The 17,194-nt window shown below is 39.9% G+C and overlaps 1 protein-coding gene across 1 annotated transcript; it reads right to left on the bottom strand.

The window, feature by feature from the left end:
* Positions 1 to 2,477: 2,477 nt before the first annotated feature.
* LOC133243889 (testisin-like) lies at positions 2,478 to 13,059 on the bottom strand. Its single transcript, XM_061410619.1, has 8 exons — positions 12,898 to 13,059; positions 12,090 to 12,349; positions 11,793 to 11,926; positions 11,383 to 11,683; positions 9,601 to 9,736; positions 8,995 to 9,242; positions 6,810 to 6,943; positions 2,478 to 2,843 (listed from the first exon to the last, which is right to left on the bottom strand). Exons 1-8 carry the CDS (start codon positions 12,990 to 12,992, stop codon positions 2,571 to 2,573), a joined length of 1,581 nt encoding a protein of 526 aa, XP_061266603.1. The 5' UTR covers positions 12,993 to 13,059; the 3' UTR covers positions 2,478 to 2,570.
* Between the last annotated feature and the right edge of the window lie 4,135 nt (positions 13,060 to 17,194).

The following is a 17,194-nucleotide window of genomic DNA, read 5'->3' on the forward strand; positions in this document are numbered from 1 at the left end:
AAGCTCTATCTCAGCCTCCTAAAAAATAGCTTATTTCTGGAAAACAAACACTCCTAGCTACAACTAGCATGAGCAGTTAGAAATCTCAACCTCATCCCCAAATTCATTCAGTGTTTTGGAGAAGACTTGTTTAGCTGACAACCATTTTCTCTGAAGAGTTCCTGGTGCTATTAAAAATTCTGATTAGGAGCCCTGTAAGTAAAGCCCAAGCATTAATTTGTGCTAATAAGAATAGTAAGGACATCACCCATAATATCAGGAACAGACTTGCAGGACTGTAGCCAATACCCATAATCCAACAAATGGACTCTGTACCAAAACTTCCAGATCTGTTAAACTGCTTTTGTAATAGCCCAGATGGATCTGAATCCTGTGAATAAGAAAGTCCAAAGGGCCTACCCTCCACTGAAACACAGATATGTCAGAGGCGGACCCTCCATCTACAACACAGAATTGGCATCATCTGGGGCAATCCATGGGTTATGGGTCGAAATCGTATCCCTCCTGCGGTGCTTATGAAATTGGTTTTATCTCAGTTCAGTTCTGATGATGCCACTTCTGTGTTCTAGATGGAGGGTCCACCTCTGATAGATCTGTGTTTCAGTGGAGGGTAGGCCCTTAGACTTTCTTATTCACAGAATTCAGATCCACCTCTAGTCACTCAGGGTCAGCCCTTGGGTGTTTCTAGCTCTATTCTTCAAGCTTTTCTTCTGCTCCCCTTAGGACATCTGCTCCTGCTCCTCAACTGCCACCACCTCCACTTCCACCATAATGTCTTCCACAAGCAGCTGGAACTCCTGCCCAATCCCTCTGCAACTTCTCTATCCTCCAGGACCCACCTTCCTCCACTGCCTCCATACTGAAGAGAAAGGCCTTCTCACCTGGCATTCACTTGTGGCCTGCATTGTTCCCAATGCCCCCACAGTTCTGGCAGGCCCCAGGGCCCCTGCCCCTTGAAAATCTGGGCTCACAACTAAGAAGGTCCAGGGTCCCAGGTTGTTCCCACCTTCCTCTGGCCTCATCTCACTTTCCACATTGCCCAGGCCATGCCCCCAGCTGTGAAGGGGCTGAGCACAAAAGTACAGCAGGTGGCTCACATGTTGCAGTCACTGCACCAACTACTGGTTACTTGTCTATAGCCCATAACAGGGAAGATGAGACATGCAGGTACAGAACCTTGTGACACCACACATATCTAATAGGTTGGCAGGAAGGAGCTGACTTCTACACCCTGACCTCGAGACCCCATCACTGAACCAATCAAATGGGCTCCAAAACCATTTCACCATGGGACACACCCCTTGGCATTCTTGCAGCAGTGACCCAGATGCTTGTCTTAGCTCAATACAAAGCATGTGACCATGGAAGCCATTTGCATGACCAACAGTTCAAAAGTGCCTGACCCGTGATTGGGATAGCTGGGCCAGTTGTGAGGTGAAGGCAAGGAACCTGAACTTGATTGATGCTCTAACCTTCCTCAAGATTGAAATTGCCTCTGGGGCAGCAGGCAACCTGGAGAAGAAAATGACAACCCTACTCCAGTCTTGCCTAAAGAATCCTGTGGATGGAGGAGCCAGGTGGGCTGCCATCTTTGGGGTTGCACAGAGTCTGACATGAATGAAGCGACTTAGCAGCAGCAGCAGCAGGAGCAGAAGGGAACCACCTGTTCTCAGGAGTCCACACAGAAGAGACAGGGTTACTGGGAACATCAGGGATAAAGATGCTCAGATCCAACCTGCAAGCCATGGAGAGGGTGTGGGGTCACACACTGACCTCACTGTATCTCAGGTGCTGCAGAATCCATCCCTAAACTTGTGTCTAAGGCTACAGTAGTGTCAGGAATGCAGCCATCCTTGAGGAAGGAGTACACTACTACCCTCTGCTCTCTGCCTGGCCCCCACACTGCACCCGCAAACCAAATCATCCTAGAACCCCTGGCCCAAGGTCTGTCAGCCCCAGACCCAGGCCTTTCCCATTTATAAGGCCATGTATACCGTGTACTTAGAAGGGGCAGATCACATAGTATTTTGCTAGGTATATGTTTATTAATAAGTTAGTTTTTACATAATCTGTAAATGTCACCTTTTCGTTGTAAAGTATCTTACTGTTTAATTTTCTTAAATAAATTTTAATTTTTGTAAACTATATATATATATATATATATTCATTTTGCATAGAATAATGTGTGGCTTTTTTATGAAAGTCCTTATTTTATAAGCATTTATTTTCTTAATGTAGGTATCAGGAATTATCTTTCATTGTTCAATTGAATTGCACTTACTGGTTTAGAGAGCATGCTATTTTTTTCCTGTTTCATAGTTTTTATGTTCCAAATTTTGTGCTTATGTTTTTGTTGATGGTCTATGTTTGAGTCCTCTTACAGTTTCAATATTTAGCAAAATAAAATTAATTTTTAAAAATAATGCAAAGGCTAGGAATTATCTTAAAACTTAGTTTATTCATGACATATACTCCTAGGTTGCATAGGGTCTTAATTTTCTTTAATGTTGTTTAAAATTTTTATTATAAATAGTTTGAATAGATTAGCCCTGCCTTATTTTCACAGTGAGTTATGAAAGCTTTTGTAGTATAACAATTATTATTGAATAAAATGGCAGGGTGGCTGGCTGTTTTATGAGACTAGAGGACTTAGGCTTTTCCATCCAAGGCATTAGTTCATGGCTTAATGGATGCCCTGCTTTTGATGAAGTGGATAATATCCATGAGAAGTGGGGGCTCACAATGGTAGCCAGTGCCTTCAGACTAGTGAGGCCTATCTGTCTCCAGCTTCCATTCCTAGAGATTGGTCTGCACATGACAGCACTGCCTGGAATCACTGGTTCCTGTGAAATTAAAGTAGAATTTAGATTTAAGTCACCATCTCAGATTCTTCATTCTACATTTTCAAGCTGGTATTCAGAGAAATAGCAAGACTTTAAATAGGTACATAGGCAAATCAACTTTATCACCAAACACATTAATATTACAGGTGACACTACAAGTAAAAATCACTGAAAAATGGGCCATAAAGATTTAACTTGTACATGGAAATTTTTTTAAAAGGTTTTTTACATGCTGGACTTTTAAAAACAATGATTTTGTTATTAAAAGTGCATAAATTAAATGAGATGTCAATTTGCTTGGAGATCACCAAATCAGTTGTTAAGTTTGCATAGAGAAGAACGACAAATGTCAGATAAGCCAGATTATTCACATAGTCTTTGAACAACTTTTATAGTTAAAGATCATGCACTCCTTAATGCCAAATTCAGACTTAAATTGAAGAAAGTAGGGAAAACCACTAGAAAATTCAGGGATGACCTAAATCAAATCCCTTATGATTATACAGTGGAAGTGAGAAATAGATTTAAAGGACAAGATCTGATAGAGTGCCTGATGAACTATGGATGGAGGTTCATGACATTGTACAGGAGACAGGGATCAAGACCATTCTCATGGAAAAGAAATGCAAAAAAGCAAAATGGCTGTCTGGGGAGGCCTACAAATAGCTGTGAAAAGAAGAGAAGCAAAAAAACTAAGGAGAAAAGGAAAGATATAAGCATCTGAATGCAGAGTTCTGAAGAATAGTAAGGAGAGATAAGAAAGCCTTCCTCAGCAATCAATGCAAAGAAATAGAAGAAAAGAACAGAATGGGAAAGACTAGAGATCTCTTCAAGAAAATTAGAGATACCAAGGGAATATTTCATGCAAAGATGGGCTCGATAAAGGACAGAAATGGTATGGAGCTAACGAAGCAGAAGATATTAAGAAGAGGTGGCAAGAATACACAGAAGAACTGTACAAAAAAAATCTCCATGACCAAGACAATCACGATGGTATGATCACTCGCCTAGAGCCAGACATCCTGGAATGTGAAGTCAAGTGGTCCTTAGAAAGCATCATTATGAACAAAGCTAGTGGAGGGGATGGAATTCCAGTTGAGCTATTTCAAATCCTGAAAGATGATGCTGTGAAAGTGCAGCACTCAATATGCCAACAAATTTGAAATACTTAGCAGTGGCCACAGGACTGGAAAAGGTTAGTTTTCATTCCAATCCCAAAGAAAGGTAATGAAAAAGAATGCTCAAAGTACTGCACAATTGCACTCATCCAACACGCAAAGAGTCAGACACGACTGAGTGACTGAACTGAACTGAACTGAATACGCTAATAAAGTAATGCTCAAAATTCTCCAAGGCTTCAGCAATATGTGAACCTTGAACTTCCAGATGTTCAAGCTGGTTTTAAAAAAGGCAGAGGAACCAGAGATAAAATTGCTGGATCATCAAAAAAGCAAGAGGGTTCCAGAAAAACATCTATTTCTGCTTTATTGACTATGCGAAAGCCTTTGACTGTGTGGAGCACAATAAACTGGAAAATTCTGAAAGAGATGGGAATACCAGACACCTGACCTGCCTCTAGTAAAGTAATGCTCAAAATTCTCCAAGCCAGGCTTCAGCAATATGTGAACCATGAAATTCCTGATGTTCAACCTGGTTTTAGAAAGGGCAGAGGAACCAGAGATCAAATTGCCAATATCCGCTGGATCATGGTAAAAGCAAGAGAGTTCCAGAAAAACATCTATTTCTGCTTTATTGACTATGCCAAAGCCTTTGACTGTGTGGATCACAATAAACTGTGGAAAATTCTGAAAGAGATGGGAACACCAGAACACCTGATCTGCCTCTTGAGAAATTTGTATGCAGGTCAGGAAGCAACAGTTAAAACTGGACATGGAACAACAGACTGGTTCCAATTAGGAAAAGGAGTACGTCAAGGCTGTATAATGTCACCCTGTTTATTTAACTTCTATGCAGAGTACATCATGAGAAATGCTGGACTGGAAGAAACACAAGCTGGAATCAAGATTGCTGGGAGAAATATCAATAACCTCAGATATGCAGATGACACCACCCTTATGGCAGAAAGTGAAGAGGAACTAAAAAGCCTCTTGATGAAAGTGAAAGAGGAGAGTGAAAAAGTTGGCTTAAAGCTCAACATTCAGAAAACGAAGATCATGACATCTGGTCCCATCACTTCATGGGAAATAGATGGGGAAACAGTGGAAACAGTGTCAGACTTTATTTTTTGGGCTCCAAAATCACTGCAGATGGTGACTGCAGCCACGAAATTAAAAGACGCTTACTCCTTGAAAGGAAAGTTATGATCAACCTAGATAGCATATTCAAAAGCAGAGACATTACTTTGCCAACAAAGGTTCATCTAGTCAAGGCTATGATTTTTCCTGTGGTTATGTATGGATGTGAGGGTTGGACTGTGAAGAAGGCTGAGTGCCAAAGAATTGATGCTTTTGAACTGTGGTGTTGGAGAAGACTCTTGAGAGTCCCTTGGACTGCAAGGAGATCCAACCAGTCCATTCTGAAGGAGATCAGCCCTGGGATTTCTTTGGAAGGAATGATGCTAAAGCTGAAACTCCAGTACTTTGGCCACCTCATGCAAAAAGTTGACTCATTGGAAGAGACTCTGATGCTGGGAGGGATTGGGGGCAAGAGGAGAAGGGGACAACAGAGGATGAGGTGGCTGGATGGCATCACTGACTCAATGGATGTGAGTCTGAGTGAACTCTGGGAGTTGGTGATGGACATGGAGGCCTGGCATGCTGCGATTCATGAGGTTGCAGAGTCAGACACGACAGAGCGACTGAACTGAACTGAACTGAACTGACCTGCCCCTTGAGAAACCTATATGCAGGTCAGGATGCAACTATTAGAACTGGACATGGAACAACAGACTGGTTCCAAATAGGAAAGGGAGTACGTCAAGGCTGTATATTGTCACCTTGCTTATTTAACTTATATGCAGAGTACATAATGAGAAATGCTGGACTGGAAGAAGCACAAGGTGGAATCAAGATTTTTGGGAGAAATATCAATAACCTCAGATATGCAGATGACACCACCCTTATGGCAGAAAGTGAAGAGGAACTAAAAAGCCTCTTGATGAAAGTAAAAGAGGGGAGTGAAAAAGTTGGCTTAAAACTCAACATTCAGAAAATGAAGATCATGGCATCTGGTCCCATCACTTCATGGGAAATAGATGGGGAAACAGTGTCAGACTTTATTTTTGGGCTCCAAAATCATTGCAGATGGTGACTGCAACCATGAAATTAAAAGATGCTTACACCTTGGAAGAAAAATTGTGACCAACCTAGAGAGCATGTTGGAAAGCAGAGGCATTACTTTGCTAACAAAGGTCCGTTTAGTCAAGGTTATGGTTTTTCCAGTGGTCATGTACGGATGTGAGAATTGGACAGTGAACAAAGCTGAGTGGTGAAAAATTTATGTTTTCAACTGTGGTGTTGGAGAAGACTCCTGAGAGTCACTTGGACTGCCAGAGGACCAAACATCCATTCTACAGGAGATTAGCCCTGGGTGTTCTTTGGAAGGAATGATGCTAAAGCTGAAACTCCAGTACTTTGGCCACCTCATGTGAAGAGTTGACTCATTGGAAAAGACTCTGATACTGGGAGGGATTGGGGCAGGAGGGAAAGGGGATGACAGAGGATGAGATAGTTGGATGGCATCACTGACTCGATGGACATGAATGTGATTGACCTGCGGGAGTTGGTGATAGACAGGGAGGCCTGGCATGCTGCAATTCATGGGGTGGCAAAAAGTTGGACACTCCTGAGTGACTGAACTGATCTGATAGTTAAAGATATCTTGTTTTCCCCACAGGTCAAGAACTCAGTTTCTTATTTTCATCATTTATGGATGATTTGGTTTACATGATTATATATGGGAAAGTTGTAGTTTCTGTGGAATTTTAAAGGAAGAAACCCTGCTCACCACACTTGTGTCAGAGTCTTTGTCTTGTGTAATGAAGCAGACAATGGAACTACCTATATCAGGGTATAGGTGGGCACAGCTTGAAGCTCCTATCACCTGCATCTGTAATATTTCTGGATTTTCATCTGTCTCTCCTAGAACAGTTGGAAAAAAAATCTCAGTGGAATAGTTTATCTTGAAACATCAGCTTTGGAGAGAATTTCACAATCTTTATCAGCATTTTAATTCTAAGTTTTTATGCTAAGATAAGTTTTATCACTGTCATGATTAGCAACTTATTCCACAAATGTATATGTTCCAGTCTTTTCATTCATTTTTCAAATGCCACTGTTTTTAGTTAACAAGCACCATTTTACTTGTAATTTCAGAAATTTCAACTTAAGTCCAGTTTCATTTTCTTAAAAAGAACAAATTAAAGAACACAAAAACATCTTCCTATGTTCTAAGGATACAAAACTGTTTGATTACATATTTTCTCTATCTTGTTTATAAAAATTGGCTGTACACAGAAAGATCTCCCCTGTATTATCTTTCATCTTTAAAATTTTATGGATTCATCATAAGCCATCATTTTATGAAATAAATATTAATTTCATATAAAATGATAAAAGTCTTAAAAGGAGGAATAATGAAGACAGTAGTGGGATTACAGTTCTTCCTTGAGGAGTGGTGTCTGTGCTCCCTTGTTTACTGCAGCATAACCCACAATAACCAAGATAATGAAACAACTCAAATGTCTATATACAAATAAGTAAAAAGCTGAGGTATATATATGCAATGGCAAGTATTCAGTCTTAAAAAAAGAAAAGTTTTCTTAATTATAGTGGATGAAGCTGGAGGACATTATGCTAGCTTAAATAATCCAGTTATTGGAAGATTAAATACTCTATGATTCCACTTATATAAGATATCTCATATAAGTGACTGAACAACAACAGGGTATCTCAAGTATTCAAACTGGTAGAAGTGGAAAGTAAAATGATGGTTTTCAGGGCCTGGGTGCACAGAGAAATGGGGTGTTGTTTGAAATGAAGTTTCTCTTAAGAAAGGTGATTAAGTGTTAGAGACCTGCAAAATCTCTTTAAGTACAAAAGTACCCCTAAATTTAAGAATATTGTATTATGCATCTAAAGTTTTTATTAAGAAAGTAGTTCTTACATCAAGTGTTCTTATCACATACACACGCAAAGTGGGGCACAAGGCATCTTTTGGAAATAATGGGTATGTTTATTAGCTTAATTAAATGGTTTCACATTTGTATTGCTGTTGTTTAGTCACTCAGTCATGTATGACTCTGTGTGACCTCATAGACTGTAGACTACTGCCCAGCTTGTCTGTCCCTGAGCTTCTTCAGGCAAGAATACTGGACTGGGTTACATTTCCTCATCCAGGAGATCTTTTTGACCCAGGGATCAAACTATGCATTGTAGCTGCATTCCGTACCAGTGTACAACTGGGAAGCTGCCTCATAGTTGTATGTATAATTTCAAATTCTTGAAATTGTGCAGATTAAATATGCACAGTCTTTATGTTTGTTATATCTTAATAAAGTTATTAACTCTAAAAAGAAATACTTTTTCCTTAAATTTTTATCATCAAAAATATGGATGAGGAGTGGGATTGCTGGCTAATATACTAGGTCCATTTTTAGTTTTCTGAGGAACCTCCATACTAACCTCCACAGTGATTGTGGCAATTTACAATACCAGAACAGTGTAGAGGGTTCTCTTTTCTTCAGAGCATCTTCAGCATTTATCTGTTGTTTTCTTGATGACAGTCATTCTAACATGTATTATTTAATTTTGGTTTTGCTTTGCATGTCTCTGATGGTTTTTGATGAACAAGCAAAAGCAAAGAGACACAACCATGTAGATACAGAGAACATGGAGTGGCTACCAGAGGAAGATAGGCAGGGGGAGATGGAAAGATGTAAATGGAGGTTTTAAGTATATGGTGTTGGATGAAAACTAAATTTATGGTGTTGAGCAGTGGTAGTATATACAAGGTAGAAATATAATGTTGTACAGTGGTCCAAAATTCTTCCCTGGAGAATTCCATGGACAGAAGAGCCTGGTGGGCTACAGTTCATGGGGTCACAAAGAATCAGATGCAACTTAATGACTAAACCACCACCACCACTGTCTTATTTAAAATCAGTGCCCTAACAAACAAAGTAACTACTAACCTGGCTTAAGAATTCTTGGCCCAGACAGCCAGCATTCTGAGCTGTTCAGGTTCTTCAGATGACCCAACGGTGCTAAAAGCTGAATGGGAGTCTGGACCTCTTGAAGGAGCAGCAATGCTAGATCGTTTCTTGCTGCCCTACTCACCAATCGAAATCTTTCATGCAGAAGAATGGTAGAGATCTTAACAACTCTCAGAGGTGCCCCAGGGTGCCTCAGGCCCAATATTACAGCTGTGTCTTCAGGATTCCTATGTGAGTAGTTAGAGAATAATTAGAATAGACTTCCTTGGAAACTTTAGTCATTTAAATCTACCACATTAGCTTTTATCATGTATTCCTTAGTCCTTATACACCAACATCATTCTTCACATCAAAAAAAATAAAGCTGGGTTCACAGACAATAGGATTACAGAAACATTAACTGACAAAGATATCAATCAGCCAAACACAGAGGCATGCTTGCTTAGCCTGAAGCAAAGATGATATGAAGGATAAAAGAGATGATTCAGTCATAACATGAAGTGAATGTGTTCACAGAATGCTTCAACAAAGTAATTTGGAGATACTAGGTAATAGTATAGTGGAAGACTCATGGGGTCAACTTACATATTCCTGACACAGTGGGCCGCGGTGAGTACCCAAGAGCTGCTAACAATGGAACCACTGCAAATTTGACTGCCACAACTGATGATCATGGCCTGCCAAGGCATGGCATATCTCAGAGAAATTCGATCTGCCAAAGCTGAGAAGAAACAGTAAAATGAATGCAGCAGAATTCTCATCAATATCCCATCTATAAATTTTTCACCTCTCACAGCTCTGCTAAGCATGTCTATTATTAAAATTGACTTGCAAACACAAACAGCATTTTTGTGTACATGTTATCTCCCTGGAAATTATTCTCCCCTTATTATTGCCATTTCAAATGTGCAATTTTTTATGGTCCAGGTTCAGGTTCCTCCAGCTCTTTCACTGAGTTACAGCAATATAAGAAAATAGACTAGACCACAATAAAAGACAGTAATTTGATTTGAAAATGTTACAGAAATAAAAATTGTAGTTTAAGTGAACTGGAGGGGTGAGCTGACTAAATTTACAACTTAATGACATGGCAAATAGACACACTAAATTGGAAATTTCATCAAAATGCTTATGTTTTTTAAAAAAAGGAACTCAAAATGTGGGAGCTGAAGCTAGGTATGCATGTGTGTATGTGAGTGTGTGTGTGAAATGGTAGAGATAAGTTATTAAAAAAAAAGTAGTAAGGGCATAAGTGAAGATAAAAATTTGATTCTTCACTGATGCATATTCTGAGATATCTGTATGAATAAACTTGAAGAATTTGACCATAAAATGAAATGACCTCTCCATGTTTTAAAAGCAAAATTCAGAGGGATGGTATGGGGAGGGAGGTGGGAGGGGGTTCAGGATGGGGAACACGTGCACACCCATGGTGATGCATGTTGATGTATGGCAAAACCAATACAATATTGTAAAGTAATAATAATAATAATAAAACTAATGTAAAAAAAAAAGCATAATTCAGTGTGGATATAGCAGTGTGAGACAGGGCAAATGGCTTTAGGTAAAAATGTAAAATGTAGGAATATTACTCAATCAAAATAGATCTAATTTACTTTGATGAGTGTAATTTGTTTCATAAGAGTCAAGGAAAGTAGAAATGATAGTCATCAAAATATATCATTGTTGGGTATATAGGAAAAGAAAAAAAATCAAAGTTTCTCAGTCATTTCTGACTCTTTATGACCCCATGGACTGCAGCCTACCAGGCTTCTCTGTCCATGGGATTTTCCAGGCAAGGGTACTGGAGTGGGTTGCCATTTCCTTCTCCAGGGGATATTCCTGACCCAGGAATCAAACCCAGGTCTCCCAAATTGCAGGCAGACACTTTACCATCTGAGCCACCAGGGAAGCGGGGTACATAGTACCCTCCAGAAATAATTACATATTGTCAACAAAACCAACATATTTAACTTAAAATTACTTTTATAAAACAATAAGCAATAGTAAAGAACTTTGTATTAGGCAAATAAGAAATTTGAGTTTCTGTGCTATCCCTATTCCCATTTTGATCTTTAACAAACAATGAATCCAGTGTACCTCTCTAGGTTTCAGAATAATATATTAAGATGAATATAATTATCATGTCATGTATATCATATGGGCACATAAGAAAGTTAAATAATGGATCAAGGATGAAATGTATTTGTAAGCCATGGGCAAATAATTCCTATCACGTCATTGGCATAAAAATTCATGCATTACCAGGAAAAAAAGCATTATCTACACCCCCTTTTCTACTTTCATTACCCTCTTTTCTTCCTTTCCTTCTAATACATCACTCACTACAATTTTCTTGGGCCTTACTCTGAGGCTGTGGCAGAGAGATGAAATGTGGCCGGACAGAAGCAGGTGTGGAGGTAAAAGCTGAGGCATTCATAGAGGTGGAGACTGAAAGGGAGATGGAAGCAGAGGTGGTCATGGGCCCTTGCTTGGACCAGGGTGCTTGGCTGGGTCGTGTAACTCCCTGGAGCCAGAAAAGGAAAGGGCTCACTTGGCTGAAGACATAGGGCTTTCTGCAGTGTTCATCAAAGTGAGTCAAGATTCCCACCTGCACCCATGTGTCTTTTTGTTGCAGATGACATATAAGAGGTGCCCCCAGGTCACCCTGAAAGAAATAAGGAAAAGGACTCTTTTAAAGGAGGTTAGGAAATAACTTCTTATATTGAAGGATATTCCTTTCCTTCTCCCTGCCTTTTGTGTCCTCAATTCATCACCTTACAGCCAGCCTCCCCCATAGCTTTCTTGGCTGCCACACAGAAAGTAAATTCATTCAGGCTGGGCCAAAACTGGGCACATGTGATGACTTGCAGGATGCTCAGGTGCCTTTTTTGCAAAATTCCAGGACTTCCTAGTGGAAAACAGAGAATAGAGAGTTTAAGCATTAGGCTAGACTAGAAAGAGAAATGTAGCTAAAGAAAAAGATAACAAAAAGTCTACTATTACACATTACAAAATATTGCTCTTCCCAAATGTGTTGTTGTCCTCCAATCTTAGTTTTCTGCATTACTCACCTCTCATGAGGGACCAACTAGGTAGCCAGCAGTCATATAGTTGTATATTTTTCTCTTGCTCTAGGTTCTCCTCCAGGCAGATAGGAAGAACCAGGGGTTGAAAATGTAATGGTTGCTTCAAGAAGATTAGACCAGGTCCCAAAGGTCCTCTAGGGCCCAGGTAGGGCATGGCACGATGAATGCCTACAGTTTGAGCTTGAGCAGGGTCTTGAAGATCAATCAGCCCCACCTGGACATGGGCCAATGCTTCTGAGTTTTTTCTGGGAGGAAAATTTAGCAGGTATTTTATTGTTATATATTTCAATGTGAAAAGATAAATGTTTAGAGATCATATGAATCAAATGAAATCTAGGTGAATACTAAATTACTGGTTTTATTCTCTTCTGTACTTGTTGCAAACATATAATATCTTATTAGGCACAGTATGTTTGGACACTTTCAATATTTTACATTCTACTATTTATAGTATCTAACATTGAGTGATATAGACTTGGAAAATATCAGCTGAGCCACAAGTGAAGCCCAAGAATACTGGTGTGGATAGCCTATCCCTTCTCTAGCAGATATTCTTGACCTAGGAATTGAACCAGGACCTCCTGCATTGCAGGCAGATTCTTTACCAACTGAGCTATTAGGGAAATCCTGCAGTTAGGAGTTAAAATATTCCATATATTATATACCAGATCCACTCTCTAACTAAGAAAGAATAGCTATTTGAAAGAATGTACCATTAATGAACTCGAAATATTCATATTTTGTAATTATACTTTAACCTTTTGAAATGACTGACATGAAATTTCATACTCACATGAAATTTGCACATCTAGCTGTAGTGAGAATCCACTGTTCATTCAGTATAGAACCAGCACAGAAATGGGAGAAAGAGAGTTGCACAGAAACCATCCAAGGGAATTCACCCACTTCAGCCTCCCAGCAGTTGGGGCAGTGTGGAACAAGGCCAGGGCGTAATCCACACTCTGTAAAAGGAATCCATATGTGGGACAGGGTGAAGTTAATGGTACCACCCTTCTTTTCCTGAACATGTTGACTTCCTACATTTAGATTTTAGGGAAATGCCTGTAACTCTTTAATTTTTCAGGAATGCTTGGAAATGGATGTACATTTTAACTCTATAAATTTAGGTATTATAACAGCTTCTTTACACATTCTATGAAAAACCCAAAATATTTCTATTCATTTCCCAAGTGGAATAGTAAACTATTTCTAATCACTAAAGCTTTTATACTACTGTTGTTTGTATAAAATTTAAATCTTAAACTATTACTGGAAAAATAAGATATTTTCTTAATTATGTGGATATATTTTAAGATTATATTATTTATTACCCTTTTTTATACAGGTTTTAATTTTAATTTTGTCCTACCAAAATTTGACATGGTCTCTGGTCTATCCAGAAACTGGTTTTATGTTCCAACAAAGACATAGTCCCAAATAGAGTAACTCCAATAAACTGAACTTGCCTGTGATTTCATGAGAAATAACAGCTGTCTTGAAGAGCGAGAAAGCCTGGAGACTCTCTTTCCAGACCACATCCAGGCGACACTCAGCAAGGGAAACATTGAGTTCAGAATACTTAGGAAGATCTTGTTCAGGCCGATTAGACTTGGTTTCAGATTGAAATCCAGGCATCAGAGATGGTTGCTTTGTTAAAAGAGTGGCTGGAGCAGCATGCAAGGATGAAAAAGTATGGGAAAGAATGGTGTCTTCAGTAACTTCTGAGGAAGATGGTTTCTGGAGAGAACTATCAGAAGCAGCTAAGGGAAGAACAGGAGAGAAAGCCACAAGAGGAAGAACTGAGCAAGAAGGAAAAGTACATGGTGAAGAAAGTGTGCAAGAAGAAAAGACTGAACAAGTAAGGGACAAAGAACATGAAAATGGGATAAAACAAGGAACAGGAAAGGAAAAAGATGGAAAAAGTGGGTTGAGAGAACTAGATGGGACATTAGGGCTTCCTTTTGTTTTGGTAATTTGCAATTTATTGGCAAAGTTCAGGTAACCAGCTCCTCCAGGAAGCCATGTGCTTGAAAGTGTAAGAAAGAGAGTATTTGTGATCTCACTGGGTTGGACAGAATTTACTTGACCTTGGCTTTCTACTGCAGCTATTTCAGTTGACAAAGCTGCAAAATGCTCATCTAGGGAAGGAACAGTTTCTATTGTTAAAAATGTTACACGATTAGACAAGAAATCAAAATGACTAATTGTTCCATCTGGTTCAATTTCAGGAGAAGCAAATGATGTGGTTATATCAGTTTTATAAATGATGCCAGGCCTTATTTCTGTTTCAGGCTGGATCCACATTCTGACTCTTTCAGGCTTAGGAATAGCCAGGGATGCAACATTACCAGATTTAGGATGAGCCCCAGGATTGACTGCCTGGGTTTCTGGTTGGATCCAAGCATTAACTCTACTAACATCAGACTGCATCCAGAAACTCAATATTTGAGACTCAGCAGGAATCCCCAGTCTGACTTTTTTCATTTGAACATGAAACCAAGATTTGATTGTATTGGCTTCCACCTTAGTCCAGGGTCCGATTGACTGTGTTTGAACAAATGTCCAGGGTTGATTTACAGCAGCTCTTGGCTGATACCAGGGGTTAATTATACCAAATCCAGTCTGGGTCCAAGGATGGACTGACTGAAAGTCAGACTGAATCCAGGGTCTACTTGTATCAGTTTCAGTCTCTAGCCAAGGTGTAACTATGCCAACTTCAGAAAAGTTGGAAAGTTTAACTACTTGACTTCCAATCTGGGTCCAAACTGAAATTGTTTCTGTTTCAACTTGGGTCCAGAATCTGATTGTATCTACTTCGGGCTGATTCCAAGTATTAATTGGATCAATTTGGGGCTGGAACCAATGCCTTAATGCTGTATCAGTCTCAGGCTGGGTTGAAGGGTAGATCTCTAAAGTTTCATATTGGGTCCATGGTGTGATTGTAGAAGATTCAATATGGACCCAGGGTTGACATGTACCAGTTTCAGACTTGATGCAGGATCCAACTGAACTAGTTTCATACTGATTCCAAAGACTGATTATATCAAATTCATTTCCAATCCAGGAACATGTCATCTGAGATTCAAAGTGAAATGAGGTCCTAACTGAATTTTGACTCAGTGACCAAAATGTGACTGACTGAGATTCAAATGAGGCCCATGATTTTCTTATATCAATTTCATAAAAGAGTCTGACTGTGTGGGTTTCAGCTTGGATCCAAGGCTGGGTCCAAAATCTGATTGAATCACTTTTAGGCTGAATCCAGGGGTTAACTATTTGCAACTGTGTTTGGATACTAGTAACAATTTGAGATTGAGTTTGGGCTCCTTCTCTTATTGCATTAATTTGAGTTTGGAACCAAGGTTTGATAGTATCAGCCTGGGTCAATAGTGTGATTGCATTAGTTTTAGTTTGTGTCCAGGGTCTGACTAGTTCAGATTCAGCTTGGGGCCAAGCTCTGACTATACTAGTTCTCGGTTGAGTCCAAGAGTTAACTCTACTGGCTCCAGTTTGGATCCATTCTCTTACATCCTCAGTTTCAGAAAGGGGCCAGAACCTCACTGTGTCTCCCTCAGACTGGTTCCAAGGGTAGAATATACCAGTTTCAATCTGAAGCCATGACATGACTATAGCAGTTTCATGTTGGGCCAAGGGCTTTACTCTACCCACTCCAAAATGGGTTGAGGTACTCATTCTTTGAGACTCTGATTGGTCCCAAGAATTTATTCTTTCAGAGGATACAAACCAAGTTTTGCTAATATCAGCTTCAGTTTGGGGCCAGAGTCTAGCTGCTTGGGGCAGAGATACTACCTGTGATATGAGTGTTCCAGATTCAAGAAAGTTCATTGTATTGACATTATCAATTTCAGGATGTGTCCACAGAGGAGATTCTTGATTTTCAATTTGGTTCAAGGATCCAAAAGTATCAGTTTGAGGATTTAGTGAAAATATGAGTGTATCAGTTTGAGGCAGATTCCACCTTTTCTTAGACTCAGTTTTAAGCACTGGCCAAAATTTGATTATATCAATAATATTCTGTGTGAAAGAACTTAATGCTAGAGATTCAGCAGATGTCCAAGGTGTGATTATGGATCCTACAGATTCTGTCAAAGTATTTATTGGAAACTGACACTGGGTCAATGGTGTGACTATGTAAATGACTTTAGTCTCTGCCCAATATTTTAGTGTTGAATATTCAGCCTGAGTCTGAAGTGTAACTGTGGAAGCTATTGGCTCTGTCCAAATATTCAAAACTTGCTTTACTCCATGAGTCCATGATCTGATTCTAAAACTTTCAGTTGATGTCCAAGGGTTTGCTTGTGCAGAGTCAGACTGAGTCCATGGTGGGCCTCTGTAATGCACGTTCACTTTCCAGGTATGTGTAGCTGGATTTTCAGCCTGAGTCCATGGAGGGCCTGTGAAAAGCATAGCCTCTGTCCAGGTATTTACAGCTGGACTTTCAGTGTGTGACCACAGTGGAGCTGTAAAAGGGGCGTTCCGTGTCCAGTCATTTGCAGCTATACTTTCAGCCTGTGGCCAAGGTTGGGCTGGGAAAGTAAAAATCTGTCTCCAGCTATTTACAGCTGGACTTTTATCTTGAGTCCATGATGGGTCTGTGAAAGGCATAGTGTCTCTCCAGGTGTTTACAGCTGGACTTTCAGCCTGAGTCCATGGTAGAGCTGAGAAAGGCATAGTCTCTCTCCAGCTATTTATAGCAGGACGTTCAGCCTGAGTCCATGGTGGTGCTGTGAAAGGCACAGTCTCTCTCCATGTATTTACAGCTGGACGTTCAACCTGTGACCAGGGTGGGGCTGTTAAAGGCATGTTATCTCTCCAGGTATTTACAGTTGGATTTTCAGCCTGAGTCCAAGGTGAGCCTGTTAAAGGTACAGTCTCTGTCCGGGTATTTAAAGCTGGGCCTTTATCTTGAGTCCATGGTGGAGCTGTGAAAGGTACAATATCTCTCCCAGTATGCACAGCTGTACTTTCAGCCTGAGTCCAAGGTAGACCTGTGAAAGGCACAGTATCTCTTTGGGTATTTACATCTGGACCTTCAGCCTGTGTCCATGGTAGTGCTGTGAAAGGCACAG

Source organism: Bos javanicus, chromosome Y (assembly GCF_032452875.1).
Source record: "Bos javanicus breed banteng chromosome Y, ARS-OSU_banteng_1.0, whole genome shotgun sequence".
NCBI lineage: Eukaryota > Metazoa > Chordata > Mammalia > Artiodactyla > Bovidae > Bos > Bos javanicus.